The 15,439-nt window shown below is 35.6% G+C and overlaps 1 protein-coding gene across 2 annotated transcripts; it reads left to right on the top strand.

Annotated features, from left to right (window-relative positions):
* Positions 1-1,642: 1,642 nt before the first annotated feature.
* rnf41 (ring finger protein 41) lies at positions 1,643-9,699 on the top strand. 2 transcript variants are annotated; one of them, XM_015046477.1, is made up of 7 exons: positions 1,644-1,771; positions 3,615-3,720; positions 4,855-4,964; positions 7,041-7,312; positions 7,392-7,527; positions 8,525-8,628; positions 8,706-9,699. In XM_015046477.1, the coding sequence occupies exons 3-7, from the start codon at positions 4,875-4,877 to the stop codon at positions 9,058-9,060; spliced, it is 957 nt and encodes a 318-aa protein (XP_014901963.1). In that variant the 5' UTR covers positions 1,644-1,771; positions 3,615-3,720; positions 4,855-4,874; the 3' UTR covers positions 9,061-9,699. The 2 variants fall into 2 exon arrangements, with proteins under 2 accessions (XP_014901964.1, XP_014901963.1); XM_015046478.1 differs by lacking the exon at positions 3,615-3,720 and having other exon boundaries at positions 1,643-1,771.
* Positions 9,700-15,439: the final 5,740 nt, after the last annotated feature.

Below are 15,439 nucleotides of genomic sequence, written 5' to 3'. Positions count from 1 at the left end.
AACAATTTTTTTTTTTTTGCTTTTTTGTCAAAAATCTTTCAGCTCATTAAACTAGAACTGGGCGATTTAACATATTTTACAGCATGAGTGTCAAACTCTTTCATTTTTTGCCACATCAAAAATCTGAATGCTCTTAAAGGGCCAGCAACACCAGAATAAAACCCACTGAACTCTTAAAATATTAATAAACAGCTGTTTGTTTCTGCATTCAATATGTGTTTCTTAAAATTAAATAATATTGAACATCTTTTCACGCTGATCAGTCGCTCCAGGATTTTGTTTTTTTTTGTAATTTTTGCATTTAAAATTACAGATTTTATGGTGTTGATTTAGAAATATTTGCAACTTTGTAATTTATGAAAAACAACTCAAACTTAAGATGGGGAATGTTGAGCATCTTGTGAAGTTTTATAAATAAGGAAATACTTAATCTTTTAACACATTAGTGTCAAATTAACACACTTATCAGTAGAGTGTATTTTCAAACAAATTGATCTGGTCACATCAGAAGCTTTTTCCTCATTATTTTAAGATGTTCTGGTAAAAATTGCATCTGTTTTGTGCTAATATTATGGTAATATTCTTGTAATGAAATACAAATTCTTACAGAAGAGATGACTGAAATAAACTGAACAGAAAAAACAAGAATGAGTAAATTCACTTTATTATTGTTTTCAGTGTTCCTCCTGTTCCCTCATTCTCCACATGGAGTATTTTCTTTTTCTCTACATCTTCGCTGCAGATCCTCTCCTTCCTGTTTGCCTTCTGTCTCGCAATAGTGCGAGAAAATTTGTGCCGCTTGTTGAAGATGCTGCGCCTTCTGTTGTTCAATTTGTCTCAATGGATTTCAGAGTCAGATGTAATTTTTTAATATTGTTTTGAGTGATATTTCTCCAGTTGAAGTCTTTTTCTATAATATGAAAATTATTAAACTATAATAACCATAACCTTTAGATGACAGCGCAACAAATATATCCTTTGAAATTTAAAATGTATCATGATAGCATCCTTTCTCAAAGAGCGATTTCCACATCTCCAAAAATGCCAATATTATAAAACTTAAATGATTTATTTGTTGTAGTACACTGTAAATTACATCTATTTCATGGTAATTGCATAGTTCCCCATTATTTAAACAGTTTTAATTATAAATCTGACTTAAATTATTTTTTTCTTTCCTATTAAACTGTCACTTATACATTCAGGAGTTAATCTATTTCATTAGATCAACGTTATTTCTACCAGAGACACAGAAATGGGTTTATTTTTTTTATATATATTTATTAATTTAATATAACTCATCTTTACTGATTAGCAACAAAAATCAATTAAATTTAAGATCTGTTGGACTTTTGAGACTTTTCCTCAGTGATGAATCAAAAATAAATTTAACTGAATAGAAATGATGTTATGTTGCTTTGCGTATTGAACTAAAACATCAAGAATAACATAAATATTTCTTCTGGTCAATGAAATATTTTGATCAGTATGGTATTTTTAAAATATATATTTAATTATTTTTTTGTACAATAGATTTTATAATATAACTTACATGCACACCATAATATTTCAACAATATAGGTCTGTACACGGATATATTCAGAATTTTAACAGAAACGAGGTACCTAATCTACGTCATCACGTTTCCGTCTGTCTGCGTGAACTCTAAAGTGTATGATGTAGCAGGACGTGGCTAGCAAGGAGCTAGTGGCGGCACGACGTCCGAAATACTCAAATATCCTGATAATAATTAAATTTACTTCATGTCGGAGTGAGTATATCGATCGTTTTAAAGATTACCTTTATCATCATTGACTGTAAACGACTGTTTTTCTGTCTATTTTTCCCAAACTGAGCTCAGGTTGCTTAGATCTAAAGCTAATATCATATCTGCTAATAAGGCTAGCTAGTTAGCAGATGTTTAAATTCACACCGTGACAACCAAGCTCTGCTGGTGTCTCACCTCAAGCGTTTTTAACGTTTTTTTCCCAACCAGCCGCCAGTTTAAGGTATTATAACCCTCCGTTATGTTGGATTTAGTGTTAAAAGCAAATAACCAGCCACGTAGTTAACACGAGCCTCGGCGCTTAGCTGAACTTGTGCAAGGCATGCTGAGGAAGAAGGTGGGAAAATATCTTTAAATGGCTTCTTTTTAAACTGGGTCAGTCCGCAGCAAACTGGGACAACACCGACAGAGATGTTGGGGATGTGTGTCCCTGAGGAGATGCACATATGGCGGATAATTTACCGCTGATTCAAGGGTGTTGTGTGAAAATGACAACGTTTCCATTGCACGGGGTTTCTTTTTTTTTTACTGTGCAAAGTTCTGACTTACGCTGTTCAATAGTTTACCTTTAAAAGTAGCTTTATTGTGTGTTACAGGTAAAAATGCTTAAACAGTTTAAAAGGGAACATACACATTGTTTTGCAAAAATACATAATTTATTTTTCTCTCTTTCCTTTCTGGTAAATTTTAGACAAAGACAAGAAGAGTATATTTTAAAACAAAAGGTTTATTTATTTGAGTGAAAAAAACTATCCAGAACGATTTGACCAATTATTTAGTTAATCATGATTATTTGTGATAAATACATTTTCATAAGCCACACCCCGGCATGATCTTTGCATTAAGGAAAAAATCTTAAATAGAGCCAGTTTGACAACATGAAACAGACGAAAGCTCTCAAGGAGCAACAAATCATCTGGACAACCAACAAAGTTATTTTAAGCTGTTACAAACCGGTTTGCTCTTCAGCGAAAACCTCTGCCAAATGGAGAAAACGGTTATCACTTTTTCCAGAAGTGTCTGGCATACCAAAATTACACCAAGGAGGGAATTAAGGAAGAACCCAAAATGACATCCAGAGCTCTACAGCTCACAGTTGAGTTTCATTATTCAACGCTGAACAAGAAGCTGGGAAAAGATGGAGACTTAATGCAAAAACAGCAGCATAGATAAACGTCTGTCCATCGTCTGACAAATAATATTGTATTTGGCAAACGACCAAGCCTGTCGGAATAATCAGTAAATCAATTAATTGCATGATAAATTAATTATTAAATTTCCATTTGCATGATTCATTGTTTTTTGTTTTTCCTCTTTTTCTACGAAAAACTGGATGACAGAAGTTTTCAGTCTGGTACTTTGGTCTCAACTAGCCTTTTTTTTTAAGTATAATTTTGTTTATAGAGGCTTCATAGTTTGTTTTGCTTATTTATTTTGAATATTAGAAATGTCTACCAGTGTTACGTGCTCATTAGAATCTGACGTTTATTGGTCTTTGAGAATGTGTTCTTGCATTATTATGCCATTACCTTTTATATTACTTGAAAATAGTCTCAAAACAACAATATTATTGTTTATCACAATAATTTCTGGGACAATATGTCCAGAAAAATTTGGTATTGTGGCAGGCCTACAACCAATGCAGTAAATCGTGTCAATATCATGACCACTGTCAGATATTCTTCTAAAATGTATGCGTCCAAAATATGTCTACAGGTCACAGTATTATTATTATTATTTTTTTTACTCAGGTTATCTTTGTCTGATGCTAGAAATTAGAAACATTTGACACAAAAACTAAATAAATGAAACTCTTTTGTATTTTTAGGCACCGTATGTGTCATTTTCAGAAGATAAATCGCTTTTGCCAGATGTGAGACATCGGCAAAAGATCAAGAGCTGAATGGAAACATTTGAGGCCTTTTGTGTGTGAGGTTGGTACCAGTTCATCCTTAAATAGAACTAGTTCCAAATTCAGTTCAGCCCGGTGAAAATGAATCAATTCATGTTCATAAATATTGATAAATAAATGGGTAACCACCTAAACATTTTTGGATAATATCGGTTCCAATAAAATGCATTATTTATTTTAGTCTTTTTTATTGATCCTAAATAAAAGCCAATAACAAATGTATTATTGGCTACTAGACAGTATATAGTTGGTAACTTAAAAGCTGAAAAATATTGAATGTAAAGATTATTTTGACGATTAATCGGATTAAAAGAAATGACATATTTTGCATACTTTTAATTTATCCACTTGAATCTTTTCTCATAATATTTGGAAAACATTAAAATATGTAAATAATTCAGTTACTTTTTTTGAGTAAGAAAACTTTTATTGTCTAAAATACAATAACATTCCTTTAATGAACCTTTGATCATTTGTAGAAAAGGTTTCAACTCCAGCTAAAAAAATACTGTCTGTTAATCTGTTCATGATTTTTTTATTTTTGGATTAATAGACAACAAAAGGTGCTTAATAAGACTTTTTTTTTTTTTTACAGAATTTGAACTAGGTGAAAAATTCCACTTTTAAAGACGAAAGCTTTCAACTTAAATGCAAAATATAAATATTCTTTGCGCAGTTTGACTTATTTAAGACTCTGTCTTTCATCAAACATCCTTTTTTGAGTTTATATACTCCAGTTAATGGTTAATCAGTTGCTAAATTAGTTGACGATTATTTCAATAATCGATTAATAACAATGTAGTTAATTGTGATTAATTTGATTAATCATTTTAGCCCTAATTTGCATCTTTGCTCATTGATTATCATGACTTGGAGGTTTAATCACCTGAATGTTATTTGGCACAAGTGAGGGTAAAAAAAAAACACTGGAAATGAGATGAAGTCTAAAATCTGCTGTTGAATCAAACAAGATTAATTTTAAGGTTTGGTAATTTGTTGTTTCATTTGACATCACAACATTTCATGCTCATAAACGGGGCATGTTAAAGAAATCAGGGATTTGCAGCGTGATTCTACAGACTGAATAGAGATGAATGATGTTATGCAAACCCTGTTTTCTTTTTGCCCATTTTCCCTGTTTGTTGCTGTTTTTCAGGAGGTTGTGGGTTGTGTACCATGGGGTACGATGTTACGAGGTTCCAGGGTGAGGTGGATGAAGACCTCCTGTGTCCCATATGCAGTGGAGTACTAGAGGAACCAGTGCAGGTACGTCGTTGTTTAACCATTTCAAAAGATTCATGCACCGTATAAGATAAATCCTTTTTGTTTTAGGTGAGTTACGAGAACAAGAATTATTTCTTTTTGCTGTTAAACTGCTTCACAATCAGGTTTTTATCCATATTGAGATTAATGTAACAGATGATGATGTCATTGCTTTCATCTTCTGTTAATTTACAATATTTGAGGTAAATAGAGACGCTTGTTGACCTAAACTTTTCTGTGACATCCTGGGAAAATCAAAAGATTTCAGGCAAAATATCTGAAAAAAAAAAAAAAAAAGATTTGTAAGGTTGATCCTTGGCTTCAAGGTGCTTAAATCTGCTCAAACAATTATACAGAAATATAAAATCCACTTCAATGTGCAGCTGCTACATTTTTTCCAGAATAGCTGGTTTTGTAATAAATGAACCAGTTATTAGAAGCTTTTTGTTTTTGTTGCATCTGAACGTTTTCAGTTGCACGTTTTTTGCTGACTCGGTTTCATGTTTTTTTTCTTTACTGCTGCAGAAAGAGAAATATCAGCTGAGCTGCAGCACAAAGATGATATTTTGTAACATCAACCAGTAGAAATGTTATAACTAGAGCAGCTCCTTTAAGCAATGGAAACCTGTCTTTGTGCTGCTGCTTCTTTCAAAAGCAGGCAGATGATATAAAGTTAAATGTGCGCTTTCTTGTAACTTTTTCTTTATTTTCCAGGAAAATACAAACATTTACTTCCTTGTCTGAGAAGTAAATTCATTTTAGACATTAGACTCACAATAATACAGCTCTGGAAAAATGAAGAGCAATGAACCGACTGAAAACCTCCTGGTTTTCACACCAAATATTGAATCCTTAACTCTTCCTGAGCTAAAACATTACTTTTGTTGTTTCTAAATTAATATTAACTTGCTTTCTTTGCATTATTTGAGGTGTGGAAGCTCTGCATCTTGTTCGTTATTTTGACCATTTCTCATTTTCTGCTAATAAATACTACATCTTTGCTTGGGTTGAGTTCATAGAATAAAAGAACAATGTTCACTTTACTCAAACATAAACCGATATAGAGTAAAATCAGAGAAACTGATCATTTTAAGTTGTCTCTTAATTTTTTAACACAGCTGTACATCGTTTATTTCTGAAGCTGGAAGCTTCTGGGAAATCTGAAAAAAAAAAAAACACATTTCCCTCAAATAAACCTTTATACCATGAAGAAAAACTAAAATTAAGTATCTTAATCAATAAGCAAATATATCCACAATGATTACAATAAAAATAACAATAATAAACATAGAAATAAACTGTAAAGATGGTTAAATTTATGTTTTGCTACGTAGAGATATTTCTCACAGAGAAGAAACCAGCCATTATTTTCACAGATGGATGTTAATTTAACAGGAATTGATTATATGAGGCCCAATCACCAGAGTTGGTGGGCAGTAACTGCTTATTCTTATGTAACCTTTTGAAGAAAAAACGAACTTTCACTTTCGCATTTCTTATTTTTACTCGAGTAATTGTATCACTGCTTGAGTAAAATTTCTGAATACTCGACCCGCTGAGTGACTTCACTGAACGGAAAACAAACCCAGAAATTCACACAAACCTGCAGGTTTTCTTAAAGTTTCTTAAGTTTTGGAAATTGATGTTTTTTCTTTTTGCTTGATTTTGTGTTTGTAATTAGGTCATTATCTGAATTATTTCCATTTTGGCCTTTAAAATACCAAAAAACGTTTTATTTTGGTTTACCTGAGGATTTTTAAATAATAAATAACCGATGTTTTGATTACTCAGTACTTGATTTTAATAAATCATTCTTTTTACTTTTAAGTAAAACTACATTGAAGTAGTTTATTCTTACTTGAGGATAATTTTTGCATACTTTACCATCTCTGACAGTGAATTTCAGGCTGAAGACATTTGACTGAAAACAAAAATACTAAAGAACAGGAAGAAATCATCTAAAAAAAATTAATTATTCAAGTATTTCGCAAATGCAGAAAATGTTGGTAATCCTAACTAAGCATAAAAAATAAATATATTTCATTTCAGCTGTATTTCTTAATCAATTTTTCCGCCCAGGCTCCACACTGTGAACATGCCTTCTGCAACGCCTGCATAACCCAGTGGTTTGCCCAGCAACAGATTTGTCCCGTGGACCGCACAGTAGTGACGCTCGCCCACCTGCGGCCCGTGCCCCGCATCATGCGCAACATGCTGTCCAAACTCCAGATCAACTGTGACAACGCCAGCTTCGGCTGCACGGCGACGCTGCGGCTGGACCAGCTGCAGTCGCACCTCAAGGACTGTGAGCACAACCCGAAAAGGCCGGTCAACTGCGAGGAGGGCTGTGGGTAGGTGGCTTCAGCTAGTTTAAATAAATAAATAAGGATGTTCTGCTGTTAGTTTGTGACTAATCTGCTGTTGTTGAAGGCTTGAAATGCCGAAGGACGAGCTGCCCAACCACAACTGCATCAAACATTTACGGAGCGTCGTGCAGCAGCAGCAGACCAAGATCTCAGAGCTGGAGAAAACCGTGGCTGAGCATAAACACCAGCTGGGGGAACAAGTGAGAGACTTTTACTGACATTTTAGAAAACTTTTACACACAGAGTCTGATCTAAAGGCATCTGAGTACATTTATCTGACTGAGAGGTTTGGAAAAGACTAAAAGACAGAAAATACGAGGATAAAGTCATATTATTACCAGCACTAGAAAACAAAAAGAGCAAAGCTTCGATATTTATCAGGATCTGATGTGACCGACTCGTCTTGTCTGCGATTCTTTATTTGAAATATGCACAGTAATTATTTCAAAGTCCTGCAGCTGATAATAATTTGATTCTGATGCCTTTAAAGATTAAGTTTCTGTTTGTAAAACTTTACAAGATGCTCAACATTCCTCGGTTAATTTTTTAAGTTGGAGTGCTTATAAAATTACTACTTTATTCTTGTTTATTACAACTTTTTGTTTATCGTTGTGACTTTATTCTCGTGTCATGACTTGTATTTTTTTTCCCTTTCTTTTATTGCGACTTTAATCTCATATTTTGACTTAACTTTGTTCCTGTATCATTGTAATTTTTCTCTCGTTTACTTTATTCTCGTATTATTGCATCTTTTTTCTTGAAGTTTTATGACTTTTTCGCTTGTATTATTATGACTTTATTATATCGTTGTGTTTTTTCCTCATGTTCCAACTTTACTCTTTTGTTGAGTCTTTGTCCCTCATTATTGCGCCTTTTTTCTCCCATTGTTAAGACGTTATTCCTGTAATATCATTTTGGTTCTTAGCCTGACTCTAATACTCTGAGTGCAGATGTGCTCTGTGAAATTTAGGTTTTTGTAAAATATCTTTTCCTTCACTCAGATTGTGAAAATTTCCAGATTTTTGTTGGGTTAAACCTTAATCATGTCTTTTAAGTGGATTTGATTGGAACAAAATGTGGTAGAAAGAAAACATGTTATAAATTAAATCTCGTGATTTTTCTTTTTTTTAGTCAGTCTGTTTAGATTTTTCAGTCTGTAATTGAGTTGCGGTTTTTCCTTTTTTATCCCCGGTCCAGAAACGAGACATTCAGCTGCTAAAAGCGTACATGAGAGCGATCCGCAGCGCAAACCCGAACCTCCAAAACCTCGAAGAGAGCATAGAGTACAACGAGATCCTGGAGTGAGTAAAACTCCCGTTTTTCCTTCCTGTCCATGACCTTTGGTCCGTTCCTGAGCTCGACTCCGTCTCGTTTCCAGGTGGGTGAACTCCATGCAGCCAGCCAGAGTCACCCGCTGGGGCGGCATGATCTCCACGCCGGACGCCGTCCTCCAGGCCGTCATCAAGCGCTCGCTCATCGACAGCGGCTGCCCGCTGTCCATCGTCAACGACCTGATCGAGAACGCCCACGAGCGGAACTGGCCTCAGGGACTGGCCACGCTGGAGACGCGGCAGATGAACAGGCGCTACTACGAGAACTACGTGGCCAAGCGCATTCCCGGCAAGCAGGCGGTGGTGGTGATGGCCTGCGAGAACCAGCACATGGGCGAGGACATGATCCTGGAGCCCGGCCTGGTCATGATCTTTGCGCACGGAGTGGAGGAGATCTTATAACCCACCCAGAGACACGGGGAAGTTTTGCTTTCACTCGCCAGAGTGGTAGAGAGGTTCGTTTTTGTTTTTTTAAATCCTCTTTAAAGTGAAACCTACAAAAGAAAATCTGGCTTATTTAAAACAAAATCTTAGGCTCACTCCTAAGCTTGATACTTATGCCTTAAAGTAAGGACAAATACTTTATAAACCTGGCAAATATAAGCATAATCTGATGTCTAAGATGAAAGGTGATGTTTACAAGGTTTATATCTAGTGCATTATATGATCTGATTGTTCTGCTACTAATATAGTAATGAGCTTAAACCCCCATTTAATGTCCTCGCTTGTACAAATGCTTGTAAATACAAATACTATATTGAATTCTAACTGTAATACTCACCACTGTAATTAGGTTGTGATTTTGCTTCATTCAGTTTCCTGTGAATATTTCACAAAACGTCGTGCTTTCCGCTTTAGATTGTTCAGACCTTCTGTGCCATTTGTTTTATTTATTGTTGCCTTTTTTTTATTTGTTTGTTCCTTTGCAAACATGATTGAAGACGCTACCATTTAATGTATGGGAAACTGCCTTTTGGTGAATTTGAAGTTTGTTGCTGGAAGTTTAAAGGAAAAAAAAGATGTTTTCTTTGTTGCCTCTGTTGTACATATGGTGTGTGTGTCGGGTCCAGTTCAGGTGTTTAATTTGCAGTTTAACATTTGAAACGTCACTCAGTGCTATAATTTGGAAAATTAAAATAGTTCACTTTTTTTTTTTTTTTTTTTTTTTAAGGTGATTTATTTTCAGAATGAATTGTAGAAATCGAGGTTTTTACAGTTTTAGTGACGCACTACAGCAAAACAGTCTTGGAGATTGTATAGATATTTGAGGAGTCACAATAACGATTTACCATCAGTCACTTACTGCTGTAGTGAGACGAATAAAACTTCAGATGAAGATGATATAAAAGCTCTTACAGGCAGACTGTGCCCTTCGCTTTCTTCCTTGTTCATGTTTTTTATTTTGTCTGTAATGTACGGTGTTGTACAGACGAGTAATAAAACCTTAAACCTCATGTTTTTATTATTTAAATACAATTTTAAAGGATCTGTATCGCATAAAGTCAACTTTTTTTAGCTTTTAATCACACAATGTTTCTTGATCAAAAATATACCTGGAGTGTTGCTTTTCTTCATTCATGCATGTGAGGGAAATCCTTTAGTCTCCATGGCAACCATTCAGCTGTTTGGTGGGACCGTGAATCCCCCACTCAGCTCCTTCAGACTAGCCAGCAGCAATTAGCACACACCTGCTGAGCTCATTATATGTGCTACTTTTTGCAAAAGGGTTAACAGAGGAGCCATGCTGTGATGACTTCCTGTTTTAGAAAGAACGGGAGTTTCTTAAAGAGACAGAGGTCAAATTTCAAAATGTTAAATTACAAAGTCACATTTCTTTTAAGACATATTTTACTCAAGTTTATTTGTGAGGAACATTTCAGCAACAAGCCAGTTCAAAGAGCTTTACATCATAAAAATAAAAATATAAACATATATTGTGAAAACCAGTGACAGATATTGCTTTTTGTCTTTAAAATTTATTATGTTGGTCATTTTGTTAAGTGCCAAATATATATATATTTAATTTATCCAACATTTTTAAAACTGGAGGTAAAGTAGTTAACTTGATTACAGATGTAGTTGTTACTTAAAAGTAGCATTACTTAAAATATGTTTACTCGAGTAAAAGTAAAACGTACCGAGTACTCAAGTATCATTTAATATTTAAAAATGATGTCAACAGACCAAAATATAACAATATGTGGAAATTTTGACATTTTAAAAATCAAAATGACAATAAATCATATAAGTAGCATAAAATAACAAAATCAGACATTTTTCTTTTCCTAAAACAGTTTCTTTCAATATAACATTTATGAAACTTTAAAATTGCAGGTGTCTTTATTTGGTAAATTTTTAGTTAAAACATGTTTGTTTTTTTATTTTGAGGTTAGAAAATCCAGAAAAATTTACTCAAATAAGGATAGTGATAGTAAATAATAAAATTACTTAAGCAAAAGTAAAAAGTACAGCATAGTAAAATACTCCTGAAAGTACTGCTTTTAAAATGTACTCAAGTAAAAGTAATTATTTCCCAGCTCTGTTATAAAATGATTCTATGTGGTCTGAAAACACGACGCAGTACCGACTTCCACCACGGCGTGTCCTCAGAGAGCTGTTAAATCCCGAAGAGGACGTCAGACGAAAACAAAGATTTGAGTCGGCAGACTGTGAGGGCGTTAAGGAGCAGAGGCAGTGGGAAGTTAAGTGCTGCTGGTTTGGATTATAAAGCCGAAGAGGAAAGTTTCCCCGCTGAACCCAGACAGAGAGGCCTGACCTCACTCATCCTCCTCCCGGACACCCACATGATTCGCTGTCTGTTATCCTCTCCCGCCAGCTTCGTCCTCATTGTGGAGCCTAATCCCTCACTATTGTGATCACTGGAATGAGAAATCATGTGCTTCACCAAATACCGTGGCTCAGTTATTATTCTCCGCCAACATCATTTATGGCGTTCAGTTCTCCGTTCTGCTGATGAACGTGTTGCAAGAGAAAATGCTTTAGATACTGAAAAACATGCAAACTATTCCAGCTGTTTGCAATAAAACAAGCAAAGAACAATTTAAATTTCTCAATGTATTCCAGTGGTTTTCCAAATCAATTGCAAAATACAGCTTTGACTGTGATTTCAAAATTATTCCCTTTGTGAGTCATCTGAAGCTCATTATGAGCAGGGGCGGTCCAAGCATGTTGGGTGCCCTGGGCAGACAACATTCAGGGGCCCCCTGTACCTGCTTTTTCAATCAATCACAACATTTAAATTCAATGGAGTATCAGGGCCATTGTAGATAGGAAAAAAGAGAAGTGAATTTCAGCCAAAATACTCAGAAATTTTCTAGAAAAACAAGGAAATCTCTGTGCTTCAAAATTAAAAAGTTTACAAGAAAGTGACATTCATTCAGAAATTTTCTAGAAAGAACTTTGAAATCTCAAAGTTTGAAAAATTGAAAACATGCTAGTAAAAACTTTTCAGATTAATCTCAGAAATTAAAAAATGAAACGTGAAAATTTCAGACTTTTGAAGGCTGAAAAATTTAAACTTCTGAAAATTTCTGAATTTTTCTAAAATATTTGCTACAAACAGGCCTAAATATATTTCCAAACTGCGAAACAGCCTTTAATTTTCTGAATACTTTACTGAATGAAGAAAAAACAAGAAATGCATGGGATACAGACACATAGCCACAGTTTCAGCGAAAGTAAGAGCCTTCTCGTCTTACTTCTTGTTTTTCTCATGTTACTTTCGACCTGCTGGGCTTTTTGGCACTGTAAGTACTTCACCCTGTTCTAACATGCAGCATGTTTGCATTCATGACTCTAAGAATTCGTTTCATAGTGCGGAATCTGGTATTTTGCAATCATGCTATGTCTTTGGATTAGCTTTTCTTAGTCCTTAAAATACCAGAATTTGGACATAACTTTACGTTTTTGTCTGTCTGATGGCATCATGTTGAAGTAGTGCTACTATGATCTGAGTTTGGTACTCTTCCCACCTCTGGTAGTTCACTAATATCATTGGGTTTTTGTGCTTCCATGAGATTTTCAACAAGCCTTTAAGTTAGATAACCATAATGGCCGGTCTTGTATCTTTCTGAACTTTTTCTGAACCACGCCTTGGTGGACTTTGAGAATTGCTTGGAATCATTACCCTTTTTGAAGGTCCACAGCTTCGTCAGAGGCTTTCCCGATCAAATCCGTCTCGCTCGCTGCAGGTTTTCTGTGCCAGTGGGAGCCGAGCTGCCCCAGAGCGCTGAGGAGCTGCCATCCCTCACTGCGGTGAATGTCTTGTTTTTCCTCCTCCAGATTCTGCTCTGTGGCTCAACATGCCTTCTGAGGCATGTTGAGCCACAGCTTAACGTGCCTCAGAAGTTCAAGTTTTGATTTTTCACTCCACAGAGCAGAATCTCAAAACCTGCTGGGTCGATTTATACAGTTCTGAACAAATTGCAGCTGAGTTTTCTTGTGCTTTTGCTTCAGGGAGCAGGCATGGAGCCTCTGAGTGAATCATTACTGTACAGAAATAAAAAGGGCTTTTGTAAGCAGTTTAATGCAGCTGCCATCCTGCAACTTTTACGTCAACTCAAGTTTATTTGTACAGCACATTTCAGCAACAAGGCAGTTCAAAGTGCTTTACCACATCATAAAAACATTATGCAGAAACCAAATATGAAACAAGCAATAAACGTTACATTTTGTCAAATGCCATCGTCAAAATCATCAATAAACATCAAATATGTTGATCAATGCTCCAGGTGTTACAAATCAAAGGCAGTTCTAAACTGATGGGTTTTATCCTTGATGGAAGTCAGTGTTCCAGATGTTTTGCAGTTTTCTTGATTTGTGGTGCATAGAAGCTGAATGATGCCTCTCCTCATTTGGTTCTGGTTCTGGAGATGCAGACCAGAACCAGAAGACCTGAGATACAACAACAGCAGATCTTTAATGCGTTGTAGTGGTGAGCTGTTCAGTTCAGATGATAGAAGGCCGACTTTGTAACTGTCTTTATGTGGTTCTGAAGGTTCAGGTCAGAGTTCATCACAACACCCAGATCTCCGGTTTCCAGCTGTAATCACTGAAGCTGTGTGTTGATTCTTGATCGTTTCTCTTTAGGTCTAAAGATAATAAATGTGGTGTACCCCAAGGTTCAGTCCTAGGACTCCTCTTATTCAGCATCTGTTTTCACTATCAGATTATAACAGGAGAAAATAAGATTAGCCACCACAGATGATACACAGCTCTGCTTTACGATGTTACCAGGTGACTCAGAACCGTCCAACCACTAAACAGAATCAAAACTGAAGTTATTACTTCTACATCTAAAGTGGAACGAGCTAGTCAGCACACAGCTTCATTTATTACAGCTAAAAACCAGCGACCAGGCCCAAAATGTGGGTGTGGTGATGGACTCTGACCTGAACCTTCCGAGACACATAAAGACAGTCACAAGTAACGGCCTTCTATCACCTGAAGAACATTTAAAGGATTAAAGGTCTAACGTCTCAGCGAGATCCAGAGAAATCTTTAGTTGCATTGATTACTGCAGCAGAGTCTTCACAGGTCACGGTGAAGACCTGTGAAGACAGAACGTTGCTGCTGGCGTTCTGACTAAAACCAGGAAGTTAGAGCACATCACCCAGTTCTAAAGTCCTTCCTTTGGTTTCCTGTGGCTCAGAGAACAGACCATAAAATACTGTTGGTAGCTTATAAATCACTGAGCGGCTTAAAGGTCTGCTGTTGTCATAGCTACCTTCCAGACCCCTCAGGTCTTCTGGTTCTGGTCTGCATCCCCAGAACCAGAACCAAACATGGAGAAGCAGCATTCAGCTTCTATGATCTACAAAAACCTTCCATTAAACCACAAAACAGACGAAATCCAGACCAAAATCCTGCCTGCTTACAGTCGCTTTTGATTAGTAGTAAGTGGAACATCGATCAATATGTTTTATGTATATTCGCTCAATGATTTTAATGACAAAATGTAATGTTTACTGCTTGCTTCATAATTCATGACTGTGTGACGCTTTTATGAGCTAAAGCACTTTGAGCTGCCTTGCTGCTGAAATGTGCTACACAATTAAACTTGACTTGAGTTTAGATAACTGTAGATGCGTGGCTGCACGAAGAACAGATGCATCTAAAAGTTGCAGGTTGGAAACTTTTAAGGACTTATTGTCTACTTTGTTCCTGGAAACACTGGAATATAAGCTCATGAATTTGAAGTTGAGGATGAAAACATTTAGGTGAAATTTGCAGAAATACAGTTAGCAGCTGAACAATATTAAAATGTAACTCCTGCAACTTTTTTTGGTTTGTTTTGTATTAGAGGTTATTAAACAGATTTATTAACTACTCATACCAGTCAGCTATGATAAATGCAGAAATAGGACCAATAAATCCCAGTGGCAGGTAATTTATTAAAGTAACTTAGCTCAGGTGAGTCACAGTACGGCTAGTATTTGTTGTCTTGTCTGAGTTTTGCATGGTGACATCATGCAATAACCATAAAAATGCTTTTATATATTTAGATTTCTTTAAACGTTCTTTAGATATTTGCGTTTAACCGGACATTTTGCCAGTCAGATGCAGAGGGTCAGCTTTATTGGGAAACTTTATGCACACAAGCAAGGAATTTCACTTTGGTTCCACTTTGCTCTCAATAAAACCTTTTAAGAAATCAATAGACACATTAAAATGCAAAGTAAACTTTATCATTTTTTGGTATCTTGTATAATATTCAAACTTACAGGAGAACAAGAATTTGAACCAAGTGAAGCTAAAACTA

The sequence above is a fragment of the Poecilia latipinna genome, unplaced genomic scaffold, assembly GCF_001443285.1.
Source record: "Poecilia latipinna isolate Pla-1442-1.1 unplaced genomic scaffold, P_latipinna-1.0 Scaffold780, whole genome shotgun sequence".
Lineage (NCBI taxonomy): Eukaryota > Metazoa > Chordata > Actinopteri > Cyprinodontiformes > Poeciliidae > Poecilia > Poecilia latipinna.
This window is presented reverse-complemented; position numbering and strand designations above follow the sequence as displayed.